The sequence below is a fragment of the Notolepis coatsorum genome (assembly GCF_963971535.1).
Source record: "Notolepis coatsorum genome assembly, chromosome: 5".
Lineage (NCBI taxonomy): Eukaryota > Metazoa > Chordata > Actinopteri > Aulopiformes > Paralepididae > Notolepis > Notolepis coatsorum.
In genome coordinates, this window is record NC_140169.1 from 103759328 (window position 1) to 103783292 (window position 23965).

Here is a 23965-nt window from a genome sequence, read left to right on the forward strand (position 1 = left end):
GTTACACTCAACATGCATTTCCTGACTCAAAATGACAGAATATTGCGACCAATATCATCATTGCTAATCTCACACAACCCACACAACACTGGTGAGCATAACTTCTGAATCTGACTTGTAAACAAAAAGCCAATCAGCAAAAGTACATTTGACTTACGTAAAATAACAGTACTTATCATGTTTGTACTCTTTCCACCTGTGTGTGTGTGTGTGTGTGTGTGTGTGTGTGTGTGTGTGTGTGTGTGTGTGTGTGTGTGTGTGTGTGTGTGTGTGTGTGTGCGTGCGTGCGTGTCTTCTTACCACTTGGCTGATGTCATAACCCCAGGGTAGGAACAGGATCCCAGTGTTATATTTCTCCCAGTGGGACAGGATGAAGGAGAACAGGACCACCCACAGGATGTAGTAGAGTGTGGCCACGGTCACACCGCACGCCCCGCGCCCAAATATGGAGTAGACGGTGGCCACGAAGAAGATGCAGGCCCAGCTATCTAGGCCGTGGTCAAACAGCTCCCCCAAGGGCGTGGAGGAGTTGGTGCGCCGGGCCTGCTTACCATCTACACCATCTATTGAAAATGTGCAGATGGGGTTAAATACTTGGGTAACTACTATTTGAAGAGAACACAACAGTGAGTGTCTTCATTTGTTGATAGGAAACCACAAGGTGCCACAACCGATTCAAAATATGCCTTGGTGTCGATTTACCTGAAAGTGTTGGACATTCTTACGTCTTAGTGGTAGACAGACATGGGTTTGTGAAGGCCGATACCGATAATGTTGGATTGCAGCTGCCCAGTGCCCATAGCAGATATTCAAAACGTTAAATGTTATACCACAAAATTACCTTTCGGTATATTGGACACATTACTGCCTTTAAAATGTACCGTTTTGTTTATTTATTTATATTTTTACTAGATATTCTGAACTAATAAATAAATAGATTGCTACAATTTGGTGCAATTTTGATCCTATCCTGGTGAGCTAGCATTACCACGTTGGCATCTATGGATTCGTTGTAATATCTAGTTTCATAAACCACTGAGCCCACTAGAGCCCTTAAAAGATAGTAATGTCAGCAGGCCTTTTTCATTTAATTGGATCTTCAAATGTGTCCCCATTGGATGAAGCAGATCACTATGAGGTTACTACATGACATAAACATCTATAAAACAAGCCCAGAGCAGAGTGAAGGACTGGAGTATATGAGGTTCAGGGCTCCAGAGAGCGACTGTTTTGGTCGCACTATGCACCAAGAAATCAGTGCAGTGCGACTGAATATTTTCCCTTGTCGTACCGGTGCACCTCACATTCCAGCAGGTCTGTCTGTGTGTACGTGTAGCGTCTTTTTCCCCCGTCAGGGCTCTACAGTGAGCCTATTTCACTCGCATTTGTCCCTAAAAATAGATATGTGCGAACTGGAAAAATCATTTAGGAGCACAGTGTGCGAGTAATGGTTTTATGTAGTGGGCGTGTCAACGGGCGCAATTGTCATTTCATAATAGACAGAGCAGAGCGGACCTTCAATTCTAGAAGCTATGACATCTAGCTTGAGTCTTCAGCCCTGCATTTGTCAGCTGTGTGACAACTTCTCTCGTGAGTCACGCTGTTTCTATGTGTAATGTAAACTCAGCGAGCAACGGGTCCAATTGTCAGAACATGCTTTTTGTTTTCATCCTCGCCATTCTGGAATGCCCACGTCATGCTAAAACCTTAACTAACGCTTAACTAACGCTTAACCGTAACGCTGTTAACGCTAACTAAACTATCCCTGGGAACACTCAGAGGCATCCAATAGTGAGGGGAGTGGGGGCTGCATTCGTTCGTTTGCACGCCCACCCACCCCCCTCCCTCCCTCCCTCTCTGCTAACAATCCTGATTCGATTCTTGAAAGTATTTCATTGAAAAGGAAGATATTGATGGACATTAGCTTTAGTATATAGCTCAGCAGCTGTAACAGAATTATTTTTGATTATTCACATTTCAACAGCGTCAAAATATAGGGCGGCTGGGTGGCGCAGCGGACTAAGCGCTCGTCACCAACGCGAGAGACACTGGTATCGAATCCGGCTGTCAGCGTTGCCTCCGGCTTGGCCGGCCGTCATACTGGCTCAATTGGCAGAGTCAGCGGGAGGGAAGCCGGTGGGGTGGTATTCTGGTCGTTGTAAACAGCGACTCCTACAGGTCGGTCAGGGCGCCTGCACAGCGAGGGAGGGAGATGGCGAGGGTAGTGTGACCTCCCACACGTTACACCTCGCCAATGAGAGTCCACGCTGGCAGGTGAAAAGATGCTGCTGGCTGTCTCCTATGTCTCGGAGGAAGCATCTGATAGACTTCAGGGCTCCCTAGACCGACCAGTGGGGGGCACATGCGAGCAACGACCAGGAATTGGCATAACGACTCAATTGGGATGAGAGAAAAACACAGAAAAACAGGAGATAAAGTGGATTAAAAAAAAACTTCAAAATATGAATAAAAATTATAATTGCACAGTATAATATGCATGTAATAAATAGTTTTTTGCCAATAGCCAGACAGCAGAAGAATTGATGGACATTAGCTTTAGTATATAGCTCAGCAGCTGAAGCTATATATAGCAGCAGAAGCGATGAGGTCGAAATTAAGATACAATTTAACAAGGCTTATAATATCACCAAAGAGTCTGCCGTTAACATCTTAAGAAATTACTAATGTGTAAGGGAACTGACAAAAAAGGTAACGATAAAGGTAACGCTTAAAGGTCCCATGCATTATAAATGGCCTTTTCCAGTGTTTAGCATTGTTTCCTAGCAATGGGGTATTATATCAATGTGGTCTGTGTCGTTAATTATCATATATCAGTCTAGTCTCGAGTTCACGAGATCTTCCCTCACTCAACTAAGCAGTTCTGATTTGACAGTATTGCTGATGTGAATAGGGCACTGATCTGCATAACTAAACGCCCCCTCAACAGCAGAGCGAGTGGAAATACTTTCACTTCCTCAAACGGTGCCGACACACACGCATTTTACACACAACCTGACGGCGTCCCTGGTAGAGAGAGACCGCGCGCAGGAGTGTGTAAATGTGCGTGCGCTGGTGGAGGGACTTCAGAGAGAGAGAGAGAGAGAGAGAGAGAGAGAGAGTAAATGTGTGTGCGCGGGGCTGGTGGAGGGACTTTTCCCTGGTAGAGAGAGAGAGAGAGACCGCGCTCAGGAGTGTGTAAATGTGTGTGCGCTGGGCTGGTGGGGCTTCTCCCTGGTAGAGAGAGACCGCGCTCAGGAGTGTGTAAATGTGTGTGCGCGGGACTGGTGGGGCTTCTCCCTGGGATATCACTGTCAAAATATCTTTGCGCACGCTCCCACGTGCACGCCCGTATTCCGGTCCGTACAATAATAATCACAGGGGTATATATTGTCATTTGAAACAAGTTACCAATGCATTGTCCCGTGGGATTATGCCCCCTGCAGCAAAATTTATTCGTATCCCCATCAATCTCTCTATCTGTGTGGGTGACTGTCACTAAAGCGCTTATGGGCGGAGCCCAGCACAGACAGCCTGAAATCCTGAGGCTGAAAAATAATGCTTTTGAGTACTTGATTAAAAATATAAAACAATGCATTTTTTTGAAAGAAACTTTACATATTTGTTCCATAGACTCACAGGAATTGTGTAAAGTTGCCCAAATAGTGCAAGGAATAGCAATGCATGTCCCCTTTAAAATGTATTATTGCAAGTGCTGGTGCACCTAAATTAAAAAGTTAGTCTGGAGCCCTGATGAGGTTACTACATGACATAAACATCTATAAAACAAGTCCAGTGCAGAGTGAAGGAGTCAGGACTCACCCAGTGTGTAGGCTAGAAAGTTGAAGAGTCCTGCAGCGACCCACACCCAACTTGGCACGTGTTCATGACCTTCATCTGACAACACAATACATACAGGTTACGTAGTTTAACACACACACACAAAACAGAATGAAACTACGTTGACGTTTTGTTGAGCAACCAACTTTGTTGTATTTTATTTTTTTATTATTTTTTAAACAAACATATAAACAAACATGACAACACACGATAAGATATACAAGCATTAATTGTCAGGGCACATCCAATGAGATCACATTTTAGTTAGTTGTCTTATATATAGGGATGCCCCCCGGACCCCGGTTTTAAACGGGAACCGGTACTATATTAGAAAATACCGGAGTATTTATAAGCTCTGACGTCCTCGGTACTGCTATCGATACTCTAGAGAAATTATTATTATTATTATTATTATTATTATTATTTAAAAGTTGCGAACGATCCTCTCTCTGTCTCTGCACGAGAAGCGAGCCGCAGCCAGCGAGTCAATTATTACACACACTCCTCGCGAGTCGCTCGCTAGTGCTACACATAGACATACGGGTCCTACATACGGGTACTCCTTAATGAAAGTGTCCCCGACGCCCCGTGCTATAGCGCTCTGCACACAGACAGCAGCTCTGCATGCACTGAGTCGTGATCATGGCGGATAGAGCGAAGCGTTCTAAAGTATGGATATACTTTACAAGGGTCAATGCCGACAATGCACGTTGCCACAAGTGCAACAAAACATTTGCCAGTAAGGGTGGCAATACGAGCAAATCAATTTATCAAAACATCTGTTGGCAAAACATGATATTAGTGTGCAGAAATGCGCGTATTCGACTGCCTTGCGCGCAGTGTTCCATCTGCATCCACTGCAGCCGTAACCGTAAGCCAAGATACGGAGTTGCCTAGGCTAATAACGAATTATTACAAATAGGCTAATAAACAAAACAATTGTTTAGCTACAAATACTACAATCTAAACTTTTTATAGATCGTCAAGCTGAGGCGTCAGCCACTATGTCCCAGGCCAGTGAGGCCACCACACATCCTCCCTCCCTCTACCTCCCTCCACCACCCAAAGTCCTTTCTCCCTAGCAGCTAGAGGAAGGATGACAGAGGATAGGGTGAACGAGTGTCACAGTTCTGTTAGCCTTTTGCATTTGTTGTTTATTATAAAAAGTCTATAATTCAGAGTCAGACACATTTAAAACATTGTTGCTGCTGTTGCTGAAGAAATTATATAAATTTATTATATTTATTTATAAAGTTATATAAAAGAACATTGCTGCTGCTGTTGCTGAAGAAATTATATTTATTTATAATACTTATTTATAACGTTGTATTTATAAATAATAAAGCAATGTTGATTCTGTTCTTAATTAATTGTCTTTTTTTCTTGCAAAAAAAGAACCAAAAAGAACCGATAAGAGTATCGATAAAGTACCGAACCGTTAAGCAGTATCGATAAGAGTAGTAGTATCGATAAAATCCTAACGATACCCATCCCTACTTATATAAGATATACCCCTAATACCTGTTATCTAAAAAAAACTACACACATATGCTCAGCTCGAACCCCCCCCTCCCGGACCCCACCTTGAAAAGTACCTCCACTATCCCTCGCACCTAACCAGACACTACCATTATAAGCTAGCTTTTATTCTCTCCACCACTTCTAACCACATTGACATTTTGGATTCATTGAGACCCAGAATTCTTGCTGTAGATATTTCTTGATAAATCACATCGAGATATGTAAGAAACCAAACTTTACGGCAATTTTTTTCCGGTTGAAACCAGCGTGATGCGATCAGCTTCTTGGCTACTGTGATACCCGATAAAACCAATCTCTTTAGCTGTGGATTCACTGCAAACTAAAAAACATCATTCAATAATAATACCGAGGGGTGTACAGGTATATTCCAAGATACGAGTTTTGATATTTGTTGGGTCACATCTTTCCAGAATGCCTTAACTGGTGAGCAGTCCCAATACATGTGCATAAATGTCCCTTCGTCCCCATTTGCACATTGGGTGCATTTGGAATCTTGTTTAAGCCCCATTCGGCACAGTCTTATAGGAGTCAAGTATGTCCTGTGAATATAGTTAAGATTGATTTGTTGATGATCCGGGTTCCTTGATGTAAGTCGGACATTTGCCCAGGCTCCTTGCCAATCAAAGTCATTTTCCAGGTCTGGTATATCCCTCCTCCAGACAGAGTCAAGTTGGAGGGTTTCATACGAGGACGTTAGTAATTGATGATAAAATTCTGAAACAAAACCTCTCGATGTCTCTCTTGCGTAGAAGAATTTGTGGTATCTGTGGTGTTCAATTGGTCTGTCTAATGGAACACCGTGAGACTTCAAACATAGCTCTAACTGTTTGTGAAAAAGCCATGTGGACTTGGTGAGATAAAAAAATTTGCGTATTTCTTTATCACTACAAAAACCCTGTTTGTTAAAAACATCCCCTAATGAGTGTATGCCTTGCTCTTCCCATATAGGGAATCTTATAGGTCGTTTTCCAATTAAGAGTGCATTGTTATTGAATAAGGGAGTATGATTGTGCCATTTTTGTGGGTTAGGATTTTTTTTTTGTGATTCACGCCATATCCGGATCGCATGAGTAATTATGGGGCCAAATTTTCGTTCACAGTGCTTGATTGGTAGTTTAGTGTATGCTATGTCCTTCAGTCTTTGTGGGGCTACTATGTTTTCTTCTATTTTTCTCCAGGATGCTAATGCTTGGGAGTCAAACCATGTTGTCAATGGACTTAATGTGTACGCCTTAAAATATAGGAAAAAATCTGGAAATGCCATGCCACCATCTGCTTTATTTCTCTGTGCGGTGGATCTTTTTATACGTGGTGGTTTGTTATTCCAAATAAATTTGTATGTGGAGGAGTGTAATCTTTTCCAGTAACCCTCTGGAGGGGGTAACGGTAGCATTGAACTGAAGAAGTTGATTTTAGGTAGTACATCCATCTTAACTATTGATATCCGTGCTTGTACTGTGTTTTTAAGTTTTGCCCATCTATCAAGGTCGTCTTTGATTTTGTTTTGGATTTTTGTGTAGTTGTGCTTCACCGTTTGTCTTATGGTAGGGAATATTTCCACTCCCAAGCATCTGAAATGTTTTACCATCGGTATCTGTCCTGGGAGGGTTGTATCTTTTTTTGCAGGGGTGTTAAGTGGAAGGAAAGCCGACTTCGGCCAATTTATCTTAAATCCCGATAAATCACCAAAGTCCTCAATCAACTTGAGCAGATGAGGCAATGTGGTGTTGGGGTTTTTCATGAACAATATTACATTGTCCGCATATAAACAAATTTTTTGTTGTGTGCCCTTGATTACGAATGGTTCTATGGATTGGGATTGTCTTATATATTGTGCTAAAGGCTCTAATGATAAATTGAACAGTCCGGGACTAAGAGGACAACCCTGTCTGGCAGAGCGTGATACCGGAAATATTTGGGAGATGATTGTGCCTGTTGTAATCATGGCCGATGGGTCTTTGTATAATACTTTAATCATATCGATGAATCCTTTTCCTAACCCCATCCTTTCTAGCACTGCCCACAGATACGACCATTCCAGCCTGTCAAAGGCCTTCATAGCATCCAGGGACAGCAACGCCTTAGGTATGGTGTCCTCCTTGTCGGCATCAAGTACGTGCAGTATACGTCTTATGTTCTCAGTGATCAGGCGGCCTCCTATGAAGCCAGTTTGGTCCGGGTGAACTAAAGACGTCATATGCTTTTGTAATCTGATGGCTAATACCTTAGAGTACAGTTTGATATCTGTTCCGAGGAGGCTTAAAGGTCTATAACTACCGCACTCGTTGGGGTCTTTGTCTTTTTTAAGGAGGACTGTTATGAGTGCAATATTGTCATTCTTATGGAAGTTCCCCTCCTTTACTGAGTATAAGATCATATTTAGTAATAAGGGGCCAATTATGTCCCAACAAGAAAGGTACATTTCTGATGGGAAACCGTCTCTTCCAGGAGTCTTACCACTTTTCATTGCGGTTATGGCCTTCTTGAGTTCCTCTAGTGTGATCGGTGTTTCTAACTGTTTAGCGTCATCCTCTGAAAGTTTAGGGAGAATAATTTGATTAAGAAATGTGTCCATTTTGTTTTGATCGAAGGTCATTTCTGATTTATATAAGTCGGAGTAGAATACTTTGAATGTATCGTTTATTTTTTCAGGATCTGTTACAAGTACTTGTTGTGCTCTAATGGTAGTTATATCTGCAAATGTTGCATTAATTCTTAATCGCATGGCTAATAGGTGGCTGGGTTTGGAACCATGGGAGTACTGCTGTTGTCTTGTGCTGCGTATTTGTATTTCCGATTGTTGTCTGTATATGGCATTGATCTCTATTTTTAGTACGTTAACTTGATTTTCTAGTCGAGTTGAGTTGTTGTATTTCAGAGAATTAAATAACGTTGAGTAAAGCGTTTCCAGCTCATCCAGTTTTGTGCTTTGATTCTTGCGCATTTTGGAGGAAAAGCTATCCGTGAAGTCTTTGATCATTCCCTTTACCGACATCCATATTATTCTGGGGTCTTGCACCGAGTTTGCATTCTCCCGTTGGAATACTATAAGAGCTTCTTTGAGTTGTGTAATGAATTCCTTGTTATTCAGCAGCAACGAGTTAAATCACCATCTTGGGGCTCGGGAGGATAGTATACCAAATGTACCTTTAAGGAGTAAATAACAGTGATCTGATAGTGCGTTGGTATCATTTCCACTTCATAATTATCAAATAGTCTCTGTGATGCAAAGACATAATCTATTCTGGATAGTGTATTATGTCTCGCAGATCGACAAGAGTACTTCCGGGTCGTGGGATTAAGTAACCGCCATAAGTCATTTACACCTGTAATCTTTGACCAATCCTTTAATGCCTTCGATGAATTCTTTTGTTCGCTGGAAAAGGCGAGGTAAGATTTGTCCATCCTTGGGTTCCAGATGGCATTAAAATCCGCTCCTATTATAAATGAGTAATCGGGAATGTCTAACATTGCATTGGTTAATGTAGTGAAGAAATCTTCTTCGTACAAATTTGGGGCGTATACCGCTATCAACGCTATTTTCCTGTTCTTATGTTCAATCTTAGCTATAGTTATCCGACCTTCTACATCAGACCATACTCCCTTTAGTACAATATTCAACTTACGTTTAACGACTATTGCTACACCCCGAGTTCTCGTACCAATAGAGGAGTGACTGATATTATGGTATATGTTGTCCGCTAATTTATCTATGTCTTTCCCTAGAATGTGCGTTTCGCTTAGCAGAGCAATGTCCACATGTTCTTTTTTCATCAGTGTGAGCACGCTTTTGCGTTTGAGTTGGTTATTTATTCCCCCGGTGTTCCATATCATTATATTCAAACTAGCCATAGTCTATACATGTTGCATTGTAATTTTTGGTAATGCTTCTAGAGTGCGAGGCAATAATAGATATACATCCCACTAGTGAGGTCCCGTTGAGAGCCGAGCTTAAAAACATACATATATACAAATAAAAATCCCCTACCCTTCCCTCCCACCGAGAGTCGTACAGGATTGTGTTCCATGAACACAACCTTTGCGTATGACTCCCTCCCTTGCACCACCGGATATCCCAGAATGATCCAATTATCCTTAACATTCCTATGTATACCATAGGATCTAACACTCTAAATTCTACCATAAGTAGAATGTCGACTGTGGCTTGGCCACTTTCCCGTAAAAAATAAATAAATAAAAATTTAAATGAGATCAACTAAAAATAGAGACCAAAAATAAGCTTCAATTGTCATGCCCTAATCACTTACATTTTATATGAACTTGTGTAATTTATAGTAACCCATGAATAACATGAAGGTATTGAACTGAAGAGAGAGCCTCAATAAATCAGAGAGAGCGGATGAAAAAGAAAAAAACAAGTAAAAGGAAGAGAACATTAACTTAGATCTTAAAAGAGCATTGCTATGCTTAAACATCTAAAGTATAAATTGGAGAAGTAGTGGAATTATTTCCCATTAATAAAAAAAAAACAGTTTTTAAATACGTATATGCAGCATTTCCCTGACCGGGGTGGGCGATGATCGTTGTGTAGAGTGATATTTCTGCCGGCCGGCTAAGATGGCTCTGTGGTTCTGCATCTAGATAGCTGTTGATTATTCCCCCGAGGGGCTTCTGGTAGAGTGAATGACCACGTATTGCTGATATTCCAGAATGTTCCATATATCAAAGAATGCTTTGATGTTCTAGATTATTCCAATATGTCATTTTTACATTGTTTGAATGTTCCAGTATGTTCTGGAGTGTTCCAATCTTGAATCCAATATGTCCGCAATAATATAAACACGTCGGGGAAAGCATTCAAAAACTCTGAGCACGTATGTCTCTCTGTCCCAAATCCTCGGTTATTAAAGATTGTACTATATGGTGAACTTGCCTAACTGAGATTAAAAGGCCATTTATACACTATTCTGCGTGTTGTTCAGACAGGAATTTGGCTGCATCTTCAGGCGAGTTGAGGAGAACCCTTGCTCCTTGTTTGTCGACAATGCGAAGTATTGCAGGGTATATTAGTAGGGGTCTGTATTTCGCCAGGTATAGTTGAGACATCACCGTCTTGAACTTGGCACGCAGTTCCACTACATCACGACAATAATCTTCAAAGCAGTGTATTGGTACCTCCATGTATTTCAGATTGCCTTTCATCCTGCGAGTTTCACGAATAATCATTTCTTTTATTCTGACTTGGCGCAGTATAACCAATATCACTCTGGGCTTAGCGTTATTGCCAATGGAGCGGGTCCCCAATCTGAAGCACTGATCCACCTCCGGTATTTTAGGAAGGATCCCTGTTCCCAAGATTTTCTGTAATTCTGTGGCAAACTCTTCAGGGTTTGCACATCTCACTGATTCGTCCAGACCGACAATACGAATATTCAGCTTGCGTTTTTGATATTCCATCTTGAATATTTTGGCTTTCTGTTCTTCATTGATTCTTTGATTGATTATTTCGCTGAGCTCCGACTTGATTTCTTTGTAGTTCCCCTTCATCTCAGCAGTTAGGTTAACCTCTACTTCATTGTAGATGCGAGTGAAATTGATTTCGTGGGCTTCCATTACTTTCTCCAGAGCCTCGGTGCGTTTAATCTGTGCGTCGGCGTCCGCTCTCAGCGCATCAATTTTGCCTTCAATAGATTCTTTAATAGCATCTACTTTTTGAGTTATTATCTTCTCCGACAGTTGTGATTGGAGGATCATTTCATCCATTCTCTTCTCCATTGTCTTCCCCATTTCCTCCATTTTCCGGATGATATGTTCGGTATCTGCGGAGGTGTTTGATGGGGTTGAACTTGAAGCGGCCTCTGTCAAGTCTATATTTCCTGCTGTCCGCTGTACGAATCCTGGTTCCTGCTGCGGGACCTCTACGACTGTTTTTGGTCTCGTTGTGTCTTTCTTTGGTGACATCTCGATTCTTTTGGTCAATATAGTTAGTTGATAGTCTCAGTTGATATATGCGTCAAGTTTTAAACGCATTAATGGTATATAAATATGTTTTTAAAACGAAAAAAAAATAACGGGTGAGCAGCTGTGTCACATGCGACCTACTCCATTCTAAAGCTAAACCGGAAGCAACCAACTTTGTGAATGAATTACAGAGGGTGTGGTTTGTGCGTTTTGAGTGCCATCGTGATGAGTTGGCCATAACACGTGAGTCATGTTTCAGTGAGCAGTGGACATTGCAAAACAGGTCATCGGTAGTGAACCCACCAGAAGCATAGAAGTGGAAGTCGTAGAAGGCCAACATGAGGAAATTCCAGACCAGGAACATGAAGCCGGTGAAGGTTATGAGATTTGGAGCCAACCATGTAGGCAGGACCTGGGAGAGGGAGAGAGAATGTGAGAGACTGGTGCATTTGTTGCCCACTGAGGATACCACACCCCTCTCTTCATCATCACACATCGCAATCTTCATCATCACATCGCCCTCTTCATCATCACCCTCTTCATCACACATCGCCCTCTTCATCATCACACATCCCCCTCTTCATCATCAATCATCCCCCTCTTCATGACCACATCCCCTCTTCATAATCACATCCCCCTCATCGCATCCCCCTCTTCTTCATCACACATCACCATCATCACACATCCCCCTCTTCATCACCACATCATCTCTTCTTCTTCACATTCCCTCTTCATCATCACATTCCCTCTTCATCATCACACATCCCCCTCATCATCATCAATCATGCCCATCTTCATCATCGCATCCCCCTCTTCTTCATCACATCCCTCTTCATCATCGCATCCCCCTCTTCTTCATCACATCCCTCTTCTTCATCACATCCCTCTTCATCATCGCATCCCCCTCTTCATCATCGCATCCCCCTCTTCTTCATCACATGCCCCTCTTCATCACATCCCCCCTCTTCCTAACCACACCCCCCTCTTCATCATCACACATCCCCCTAGTAGACATGGGGAAATAATGTTGATAATGTTATGGGAATAATAAATTCTAGCTAGCTATCTTGGTAACAACCTTACGGTCAGATCATATTCTGATTGCAAACCATAGGCAACACAACAGTGAGCTATGCTAGCATGACATTAGCTTAATGGCTCATAGCTGAACTAGAAAATCTCTCCATTACTGCCAAGTCGTATCTAAGCCTAAGCCAAGGTTTGTTTGTCCTATTTTCTGGAGTAGGGAAGAAACATTTCCATTGCTTAAGAATGCTCATAAATATGAATAGATACTCCCTTTTTATCTTTGAGGTGTATATCAAATTGTATGGACTACACAGGGGGAACTGTCCTCCTCTTTGTGCCTTATCGGCAATGAAATTCAGTTAATTTACAACTCTTTCGGCAATATTTATTTTGTTCAATTATCCGTGTAGGAATCAACAGATTTATTTACAGTATAAACCCTCCTGTTCATGTGGTCTGATCAGCCCTACTTATCTTTGACCCTGGACACAAGACACTTTGTATATCTGACGCACATCGTCCAAGATACAGTAGGAACAACTGGAGGATTCAGACAGGCTGTAACAATCTGACGCTGTTGCTTATCTCCAGAGTGGAGTAATGGCCACATACACACATGCACCTGCAATCAGAGTGACTCAGAAACAGACTCCAGAGCTCCAACATCAGTTAGATATGATGCCAATAGACCTGAATGTTCATGTGGCGAAATATCGAGGGGGGCGAGATAGAGAGACAGTGCGAGAGAGAGACACAGTGAGAGAGAGCAAGAGAGGTGAGAGACACAGTGAGGAGAGAGAGAGAGTCTTGTCTAGCTGCAGATGGTGGAAACCTCATTAATGATGCAGCTCTCATTAGCATACCACTCCATCACGACACACACACACACAATGTTTTCTTTACCACCGGATGGGCCTTCCTCACCTTTACTACAGAGTTCCAGAAGGGATGCATAACGTAGACAGACAGGGGGTTGGAATCCACTGCGCTATACTGGAAATAGAGAGAGACAAACACATTATACACAGTTTCATTGATCAATTAGTTACAGTTGATGGAATTACCACATATGCAAGGGGCACGTGATGAGCGCACACGGTGAGGGCACAGAGTATTATCCTACAGCTTAAAAGGAATGACTGATATTGTTTTAAACATTAGACCCTATTTTTCTGTCATCTGGCATCACAGCGATCAATTCTGAAAGAAATATCGATTGCGCCTGAAAAAAAAACATGTGGGCGTTCAAATGAGCTACAACTCTCCCAGCTGCTGCGACTCACTTCAACAGGGTGACAGACATAGAATGTCCAAAAAAAGGCAACCAAATCAGTTTTTATCTCATAAATAAATAAATCATAATTTAGTGTTTTTATTCAATCTTTTTCTAGGTTGAAAATGACCAGAATCAGTCTGTATCCTTTAGGTCAGGGGTGGCCAACCCGCGGCTCGCGAGCCGCATGCGGCTCTTTGCCCGTCAATGTGCGGCTCTTCCGTCCAAAAAATTATAATAATTAGTACTTTTTTTTTTTTTACTTTTTTTTTTTTATGTCACTCATTCCATACGGACATAGAATAAACATTTACAATTTTTTTTTAAATGGTCCATTTGCATGTTCTTGGTATCTGAATCTAGGGACATATATGGATCAGTGTCAGAAATAGTGTGTCTGTTACTAGGCTTGAGTAAATTGTAATGAACCAAAGGAGAATATCAATTCTATTTAAAAAAAATGTTTATCTTTGACTGTGAATAACACCATGCTAAAATTGACCAGACCTGAAAAATCTAAGCAAATGAATAAAGGGAAGATGATTAAACAGAAGGTTTTGTAGATACAGTACTGAATTCTGCCATCTTTTTTATAATGTAAATTTCTCCACCATTTTTCATCATATTGCAACACCGTTTTTTGCAAGACGTTCACAGAAAGGTAGAGAAACTAACTGCGTTCTGTTTTATGGCAATAACGTTCAGGTTTGTGGGAGATAATCCCAAAAAATAAGAGAAATAAAAAAGTTAATCCAGAAGTCAGATGATTGACAGGGGCTGGTGTGAGCTGGGTAGGGTAGTTTTTCGAAAATTTGAAAGCCCTGAGTCTCTTCCTTCAAAACACTACTCACTTTTGGATGTGCCACTTCCTCCTGTCAATATGCGCCGGTTTCCGACTCAATGACCTGAGATTTCTATAATCTTATATTTCACTAATAACAGTTAAAATAATTGGTAAACAAACGTAATGCTGAAAATATACACTTTTACTGTATATCTCGGGCTTAAGAGGTTAACCCTGTGAGGCCCAAATAAAAAAGACATTAGCAACTTCAGAGGCCAGAGGGTGAGACCTATAAACACATGAAGGGTGCCGTGACTGAAAAAAAAGTTGAGAAACGCTGGTATATGGTGTGGCTCTTTGTGGTACCACAGTAATTTTTGTGGCTCTTAGTCTCTGACTGGTTGGCCACCCCTGCTTTAGGTGGTTACTTTCTTACATTGCATGAGACACTAAAACACACACACACTCACTACTTTCACACGCAGCTAGACAGGATACATACAGACAGGATAGAACGAGGAGTGAGGGAAAAGGGGGGTGATAGAAGGATGAAAAGAGTAAGCGAGAGAATCTGAGAGCCTAGGGTACAGTGTTTCAAGGCTTGACCTCTGCAGCGCTCCCCTACTGTGTGTGTGTGCGTGCATGTGTATATAATGCATTTACTGTAGATGTAATATGCATGCAGGCTCCAGTGTACACAAGCATGAACTATCCATGACACAACAGACATCTCACATTAGGCTACAATCCCCTCCTTTCACGGTGCCGTTCCTCCTCCTCCTCCTCCTCCTCCAGCCATGGATACTCAAGCCACACAGCTGGTGCTAGTAGGGAGTTCCTCCTCCAGATTCGTTGCTGGGCAGACTGAATATTGAATACACCACTCAAGGAGGTTGTTTTATGCAATAGTAGACGTGAGCTTGGGGCTGCGAGGGAGTGATTGTGAAATCTGAGTTAAACGATACTTTCCTTTCAATGAGACTTGTGAATGTGTTCATAGATCACAATAAAAAAAGGTCTTAAATGACCCGCCTGCAGGTTACAGTCGAAGACTCTAAAAGAAAAAAAGAAACTAGGGAAACCCTGCTGTGACTGTCCCAAGCACCTTGAATGATTTATTTTTTCCATGTATCACTCCGGGACACTAGATTACCCTTGTCAAAGGGGAATACAACTTAACTTCAAAAATAATTTTTTTTTAATGCATCATTCACACATGCCCCAAGGCAACTCAGTCTGTAGTGAACAGGCACTGCTGTCTTCCATAGCCAAAGGCAAGAGAGAAGCGTGTGTCTAAACCCCTGCTCTGTGTTGACATATAAATGCTTTACCACCCCAAGGCAAGGAGGGTGGATTTTTAAAAGTCAGTGTGACATGTGTGTGTATTTTCTCGTTTGGAAGTAGTAGTATAGTGCCACCACTACAAGAGGTTCGATTGGATTGTACATGTTTATGAGTCAACCATTTGACATACGAGTTTCACATGTCATGAGTCCACAACAAGGTCACTCCCCTGTCAGTGGGGGCAAGGTCCAGGTTGTACATAATTGCGTTACACACCAGTTCTTAACTCTTCAGGTTCTACCTTTCAGACAGGAGTATTTAGTCTCATCTAAAGCCATGAGAGTGAAAAATCAATTGCTCTTTAATTTGGTGGAATTCCTCTTTAACGTCATCTACCTGAGCTTGGTTAACTTACATCGCTGTTTAGCTCACCGGAGGTGCAATCGTTATCATCACCCGGGTTAACTGTTAATAATTAACAAGTTAGATTCAAATGAACACGATCAGGGGAATCTATGACAGCAAATACAACACTGGGAATTGGGCAGAATCTATCCGGAGCAGAGAGAAAGGCGACTGTTAGCTAACGGGGCTAACGGCTAGCTCTCTCCCTGATGGAGGCAGCGGACCGCTGTGCTGTCAACACACAGCTAGCCAGCGGGCTAACTAACGTTACATGTCACTGCGTTGTTGTCAAACCATACCTTGTATTTGTCGAAGCCCGCCAGCTGCTCCTGCGTAACATATTCGTATAGAGCCATGGCGGCGGTGTATCTCCAGGCCCCACGGCGAGACACTTGCGTTTATATTCGCTTTCTAATCGCAAATTCCTACGGTTATCCCGCAGTGGCGAACCACCATCAAGCGTTTAGCTTTTATCGCTGCTCACGCCTCACGCCGGGTCCTGCTGTGTCGAGACACCCGACCACTCCTACACAGCGAGGCACCCGGCGGAGCGCACGCTACCGCCCCCCGCGGCGAGGAGGAGGACAAGCACGGGTAACGTCTAAAATACGGTATCGTTGAAGCAATGAATTGGACAATAATAACTTTTACGTATGCAACGCGACTGAGGGTAGTTGTTTAAGTGATGTATGTACCTACAGAGTTGTGTTTATCTTGTTATGAGATATATTAGGCCAGTGGTTCAGAGAGAGAGATAGCAATAGGGTCCAGCTGCAGCGCCGGATAATCCTATCACTGGGCAAGCCTGTGGCAGCCACGAACCTACTTTCGCTCGGATGTGCGCTGTTTTAAGTGAGCGTGTGTTATTGGATTGATTGATTGATTGATTGAACATTTTAGATTTTTTTTAATCAGTTGTGCAAGTCAATTTTGGTGAGTTGTTTCTATATATACAATTCACTTATGACAAGTCATAATGCTGCGCGAGTCTCGGGACGTGCATACTGCGTAGTGTGTGTGTGTGTGAGAGAGAGAGAGAGAGAGAGAGAGAGAGAGAGAGAGAGAGAGAGAGAGAGAGAGAGAGAGAGAGAGAGAGATCGCGCTATTTATTATCTACAATGTATAAAACAACAGCCTAGAGGCTTTTAAATACAGACAGACAGACAGATATTTCACAGACACCAAGCAATGCTTGATTGATTGATTGATTGAAAACTTTATTAACAGATTGCAGAATGGGTACAACAGTAGTACAGCTCAATACATACAATTGTTAAGGGGATGCAGACCAGAGAAAGACTTTCGTCTTGTTTACATCAGGGTCCCCCATTTTCAATTCATCATAACATATAGACACACACAACCAGTGATGCTAGTTACTCTAATCTGATTACTTTGTTCAGTAAATAGTAATCTAACTTGTTACTTTTTACAAGCCAGTAATCTGATTACAGTTACTTTTCCAAGTGGCTGTGTGTTACTATTTAGTTACTATCTCATAATGCTGATGATAAGAGAGCCAGGGGTACAGTCAGCTAGACCGGAGATGGGATGTGCGCTCGCGCACGCACACAGCCACACACACATGTTCACGTTTATAGCTGATTTTAGAATGGCTTCAGCATGAAGTTAAATCAACTATCCAGTTCGTTTTATAGTGTAATTTGGCTACTTGAGAGAGTGAGATGGTGAGAGTGAGAGAGAGAGATTCATGTTACTCGTGACTTCGGTCTTCGTAACCTAGTTACTTTGATAATCAAGTAATCTGTAAAGTAACTAGATTACTTTTAAAAGGAGTAATCAGATTATTTTTACAAGTAATCTGTGGCATCACTGCACACGACATACAGATAGACAGTACTGCTTAGGGTGGCCAAATGTCCCGATTTGTGCGGGACAGTCCCGCATTTCAGCCCTCTGTCCCGCATGCCGCAAGAGAAGATCAATGTCCCGCATTTCAATAAGTGTCCCGCAATTCAATAAACAATTATTATTATTATTATTATTAATAATTATTGTTTTTGTCCTCTCATTAATCCCCAAAACATGCACTAATGCACGCACCGCAAGTACTACATACGTAACGTTATATAGCCTATAGTCTAACCAGCACAAGCGCATGTAGTACCTGGCGCGAGCTGTTTATTTCCGGTCGCTCAAGTTGCGCAGCAATAAACAGCTCACGCCAGGTACTATATATGCAAGCTGTTATTGGCTATTGGTTATTGGTTATTGGGGGATGACGTGACTGTATGCGAGGTCTACCCCATCCTCTACCCTGCGTGGGAAACTCCAGCAAAGGCTCACGGATTCCTTCTTTGGAACAGAGGCCAGTGTCCTTCTCCGCCACTTCCCAGATGCGAGAGCGACAAAGACAAGAGCAGACTTCACATCGTTCTACAGGTCTGCCATGGTCTACCTCGAGTAAGTGGTTCGATTTCTCCAATGAGAATGATCTGAAGGCTCTTTCTGTCATGTCTCTAAAGAGAAACGTCAGCTTCACGGCCCGCGTATCCCGGTCACAAATGCGTTCATAGAGAGGTTGTTCTCCCTCATGACCGGCGTGTGGACGGACCAGAGAAATAGATGCAGTGTGGAGCTCGTGAAGAGAAAAATACAAGTCAAAACTAATTTCTCTCTCACATGTGCAGCTTTTTATAAATATGCTCTTGGTCAGAAGGCTCTACTAGAAGCTGCACAGTCCAGTAATAAATATAAATTCCTCAAGCACTAAGGCACTATGGTGCTCTCCATGGTGCTGAAACTTTCAGAGGCACATTTTTATGTTCGAGACGCAAATAGCGCATGTTACAGCCATTTGCTTAGCCTATAGCCTATTGTTCCCCATAGGATATATTTTGTATAGTTGTTTCCTGTTGTTCACTGCTGTTTTCATTAGTATATTATGTACTGTACACTGTACATTGGAATATTGACAAAGCCATACTTGGTCATTTACTGTACATTGGAGGGGGTTGGGTTAGGACATTTGCAGGGGCCAGTTTCGAATTGCAGTCTCCCGTAGGTGTTCTTTGAGAGTGTTTTTGAAAGTGGGTAGTGATTCACATTCCTTTACAGCTTTGGGTAGGGCATTCCACATTGATGTGGCATAATTGCGAAACGTGTTTAGTCCCTTGTTTGAGCCGAATCTGGGTTTAACATGATTTGTGGAGCTCCCTCTGGTGTTGTGATCGTGGTATTCACTGACCTTTGGGAAGTATTTTGACATGTACATGGGTACCTTGGTCGTGTAGTGTATCTTGTAGACCAGGCCCATTGCAAGTTGCTGTACTCTGTCGTCTACTCTAAGCCATCCTAGGTTGTCAAAGTGGGCAGGGGTGAGGTGGGTTTTAGGAGTCAGGTCAAGCAGTAGTCTGACCAGTTTGTTTTGAGATGTTTGTAATTTTGTTTTTAGTGCCTTTGAGGTGCTTTGGTACCATGAGGTGCAAGCATAGTCGTAGTACCCTTGAATGAGTGCTCCTGCCAGAGTCTTCAGGGTATTCTTGTTTAGCAGAGAGGAGATCCGGTACAATAATTGAGTTTGTTGGTTGACTTTTTTTATTACATTGGATGCCATTTTGTCACAGGAAAGATTAGCCTCTAGGATGGAACCCAGGTAGGTAATTTCATCTTTCCTTGTGACAATATTGTCACCCACTGTAACTGAGAAGCCGTCAGTCTTGCTGAGTTTGTTATTTGAACCGAAGAGAATGGACTCTGTTTTGCCCATGTGTAATGATAGTTTGTTATCGGCGAGCCATATGCAGATTTTGCCTAGTTCCGAGCTGAGGGTTTTTTCAACCTGTAACTTGTTCCTGTCAGAGACCAGCAGGGCTGAGTCATCCGCAAACAGGAACAAGTTGCAGTCACAAGCTGACGACATGTCATTTGCATAATTAGGAACAGCGGTCCTAGTATGCTTCCTTGTGGAACACCACAGCTCACTGGGAGGGGGGGTACCGTTTACCTCCACCATCTGTTCTCTCCCCTCCAGGTAGGATTGTATCCAGCTCACTGATAGACTATCAAAACCAATTGCTTTTAGCTTGTCAATCAGAATGGTGTGATTGACAGTGTCGAAGGCCTTTTGTAGGTCCAGCATGACCATGCTGCAGTATTTGCCCGCGTCCACCTCTTGTTTGATGTGGTCGTTCAAATAGAGAAGGCATGTGTCAGTGGAGTGGGATGTTCTGAAGCCAGATTGGTATTCGTAGATTTGATTTTTTTCCGCAAGGTACTTTTCGACCTGTTCGTATACTATTTTTTCCATGACTTTCGAGATGGAGGTAAGGATAGAAACAGGGCGGTAGTTGCCTGGGTCTAATTTGCTGCCCTTTTTGTGCAGGGGTGTTACTCTCGCAATTTTGAAGTCCTTGGGGACGTGTCCCTGTTTTATGGAGAGGTTTATTATGTGTGTGATGACTGGGGTGATGGCGGCCCCTCTGCACAAAAAGGGCAGCAAATTAGACCCAGGCAACTACCGCCCTGTTTCTATTCTTACCTCCATCTCGAAAGTCATGGACAAAATTTTCTACGAACAGGTCGAAAAGTACCTAGCGGAAAAAAATCTAATCTACGAATTCCAATCTGGCTTCAGAACATCCCACTCCACTGACACATGCCTTCTCTATTTGAACGACCACATCAAACAAGAGGTGGACGCGGGCAAATACTGCGGCATGGTCATGCTGGACCTACAAAAGGCCCTTGACACTGTCAATCACTCCATTCTGATTGACAAGCTAAAAGCAATTGGTTTTGATAGTCTATCAGTGAGCTGGATGCAATCCTACCTTGAGGGGAGGGAACAGATGGTGGAGGGAAACGGTACCCTATCCCCCCCCTCACAGTGAGCTGTGGTGTTCCACAAGGAAGCATACTAGGACCGCTACTGTTCCTAATTTATGCAAATTACATGTTGTCAGCTTGTGACTGCAACTTGTTCCTGTTTGCGGACGACTCAGCCCTGCTGGTCTCTGACAAGAACAAGTTACAGGTTGAAAAAACCCTCAGCTCGGAACTAGGCAAAATCTGCATATGGCTCGCTGATAACAAACTATCATTACACATCGGCAAAACAGAGTCCATTCTCTTCGGTTCAAATAACAAACTCAGCAAGACCGACGGCTTCTCAGTTACAGTGGGTGACAATATTGTCACAAGGAAAGATGAAATTACCTATTGGGTTCCATCCTAGAGGCTAATCTTTCCTGTGACAAAATGTTTCAAGTTTCAAGTTTCTTTAATAGTTGTCATACAGAAGTACAGAATACTTTTGTACAAAATGCTTCTTACTGTTGCGCTCCAGAGACTGTGCATGACAAGATAAGTATGAAATAAAAACATAGTAAAAATTAGAAGAAAAAAAAAAAAAAAAAAAAAAAGGTGTGGCATCCAATGTAATAAAAAAAGTCAACCAACGAACTCGATTCTTGTACCGGATCTCCTCTCTGCTAAACAAGAATACCCTGAAGACTCTGGCAGGAGCACTCATTCAAGGGTACTACGACTATGCTTGCACCTCATGGTACCAAAGCACCTCAAAGGCGCTAAAAACTAAATTACAAACATCTCAAAACAAACTGGTCAGACTACTGCTTGACCTTACTCCTAGAACCCACCTCACCCCTGCCCACTTTGACAACCTAGGATGGCTTAGAGTAGACGACAGAGTACAGCAACTTGCAATGGGCCTGGTCTACAAGATACACTACGCGACCAAGGTACCCATGTACATGTCAAAATACTTCCCAAAGGTCAGTGAATACCACGATCACAACACCAGAGGGAGCTCCACAAATCATGTAAAACCCAGATTCGGCTCAAACAAGGGACTAAACACGTTTCGCAATTATGCCACATCAATGTGGAACGCCCTACCTAAAGCTGTAAAGGAATGTGAATCACTACCTTCTTTCAAAACCACTCTCAAAGAACACCTACGGGAGACTGCAATTCGAAACTGGCCCCTGTAAATGTCCTAACCCAACCCCCTCCAATGTACAGTAAATTACCTAGTATGGTTTTGTCAATATTCCAATGTACAGTTTTGCTTGTTTGTACAGTGTTTCCCCCCCCCAACCCCCTCCAATGTACAGTAAATTACCTAGTATGGTTGTCAATATTCCAATGTACAGTTTTGCTTGTACAGTTGTACAGTGTTTCCCCCCCCCAACCCCTCCTACACCCCCCCCCCCAACCCCACCCAACCTCCTCCAATGTACAGTTTTTACGTCAAATGTATATACTCCCTTTTCTGGACTCTTTTTGTATCACAAACAGTACTGTATTTGCAAATCTGGTATGTCATAAATATATAGATGTAGCAGTACTGTCTATCTCTATCTGTATGTCATATATGTCCTGATGAATTGAAAATGGGGGACCCTGAAGTAAACAAGACGAAAGCCTTTCTCTGGTCTGCATTCCCTTAACAATTGTGTGTATTGAGCTGTACTGTATTGTACCTATTCTGCAATCTGTTAATAAAGTTTTCAATCAATCAATCAAAACAGGCTTGCCCCTTGAGAGGATTCTCCGGCGCTGCAGCTGGACCCTACTCGACCGCTGTCTTCTCTATCAAGTGTATTTCTATGTCGCTGACTGTCTTTACGTGACGTGGCCTTTATAGCAGCGGAAGTGACGTCTGCTCAGAAAGCTGCAGGAGCCACTACTTCACATTGGACTCAACCAGAATACACAGCTAAAGTAAGGATTGACGCTAGTTAAAAGAAATGCTATATAAATGTATTGAATGGGCTCATATGGCCACTGTTGTAGCTGTCGACCTTCTCTAGCGTTAAGTAATGTAGTTCGCGTAACGTAGTTCATTTGGAATTAGCGAGGCCTGCCGGCTAGCTAACGTCACCAACGTCAGTGTCAGTGGGTTGATGCTACTTCATCAAGGGGGCGCCACACAGCATTGGCTCCTTTTGTAGATTACATTTATGTAATAAATGTGCCATCATAGAAAATGACTAAATGATTTGCCTGCCTCTGAATCGTTAGCTACTAATGCTATGCTTAAGTTAGCATATGCTTATGAATGTCGATTAACATTCATTAGCTAACCAAGCCTAATATCTTAAATGCTCAAGAGAGCATTTGTATATAACCTCTATATAGGCTATAATATTATATTATGCCATACAGATGCACATAGATCCATTTGACATTCAAAGACCGAAAGCAAATTGTGAGTGAGAACGAGTTTTCAACTCATGGCAATGCTACCTCAGTCAGAACTGATGGCATTACTATGAAATTAAGCAGATTTTTCTTTAGTTCATGATAAGACAATACATCATTACTGCCCACAAAGTTAGCCTATAGTCCTTTCAGTTCTCAGTCCTGTCAATGCCAATGGAGGAGCTCCTAGGAGACACTTATCCTAAGTTGGACAGAACTGTGCAAGCCAGGTGTCATTTATGAAATTATGCCGTTTTCCCATCAAGTGTGCCTTTGCATCCCTTGCAGAATGGTGACAGACGTGCAGCTGGCTATCTTTGCCAACATGCTTGGCGTGTCCTTGTTCCTGCTGGTTGTACTGTACCACTACGTTGCTGTCAACAACCCCAAGAAGCTGGAATAGACATTCCCCAGTCTACCCCACCCACCCCACCCCACCAGAAATATGCACATGGAGGTAAATATCAGACTGATACCGGGTTCTTAAACTAGAAATATGCACATGGAGGTAAATATCAGACTCTGATACCTGGTTCTGACACTAGAAATATGTACATAAGAGGTAGGCTAAATATCAGACTCTGATACCTGATTCTGACACTAGAAATATGTTCGGTCTATAACATAACTGTTTAAGTTTGTGTGAACTCTTACACCCAAATTAGGGTTATATTCTATCATTGCTTAAAGGTCTGAACCAG

At 42.5% G+C, this 23965-nt stretch overlaps 2 protein-coding genes across 2 annotated transcripts in view; one reads left to right on the top strand and one right to left on the bottom strand.

Annotated features, from left to right (window-relative positions):
• selenoi (selenoprotein I) overlaps positions 1 to 16563 on the bottom strand; it is a 68092-nt gene extending 51529 nt beyond the window's left edge. The window contains exons 1-5 of the mRNA XM_084313817.1: positions 16376 to 16563; positions 13255 to 13323; positions 11605 to 11713; positions 3820 to 3894; positions 301 to 563 (exon numbers count right to left, since the gene is read on the bottom strand). Of these exons, the coding sequence (XP_084169943.1) occupies positions 301 to 563; positions 3820 to 3894; positions 11605 to 11713; positions 13255 to 13323; positions 16376 to 16432 (573 nt within the window). The 5' untranslated portion in view covers positions 16433 to 16563. The remainder of the gene's footprint in view (positions 1 to 300; positions 564 to 3819; positions 3895 to 11604; positions 11714 to 13254; positions 13324 to 16375) is intronic.
• A 6202-nt stretch (positions 16564 to 22765) lies between these two features.
• ost4 (oligosaccharyltransferase complex subunit 4 (non-catalytic)) lies at positions 22766 to 23708 on the top strand. Its single transcript, XM_084313808.1, has 2 exons — positions 22766 to 22784; positions 23553 to 23708. Exon 2 carries the CDS (start codon positions 23554 to 23556, stop codon positions 23665 to 23667), a length of 114 nt encoding a protein of 37 aa, XP_084169934.1. The 5' UTR covers positions 22766 to 22784; position 23553; the 3' UTR covers positions 23668 to 23708.
• The last annotated feature ends 257 nt before the right edge of the window (positions 23709 to 23965 follow it).

Excerpts from the sequence above, each read along its gene's own strand:
- ost4 (XM_084313808.1), top strand. The coding sequence starts at position 23,554 with ATGGTGACAGACGTGCAGCTGGCTATCTTTGCCAACATGCTTGGCGTG.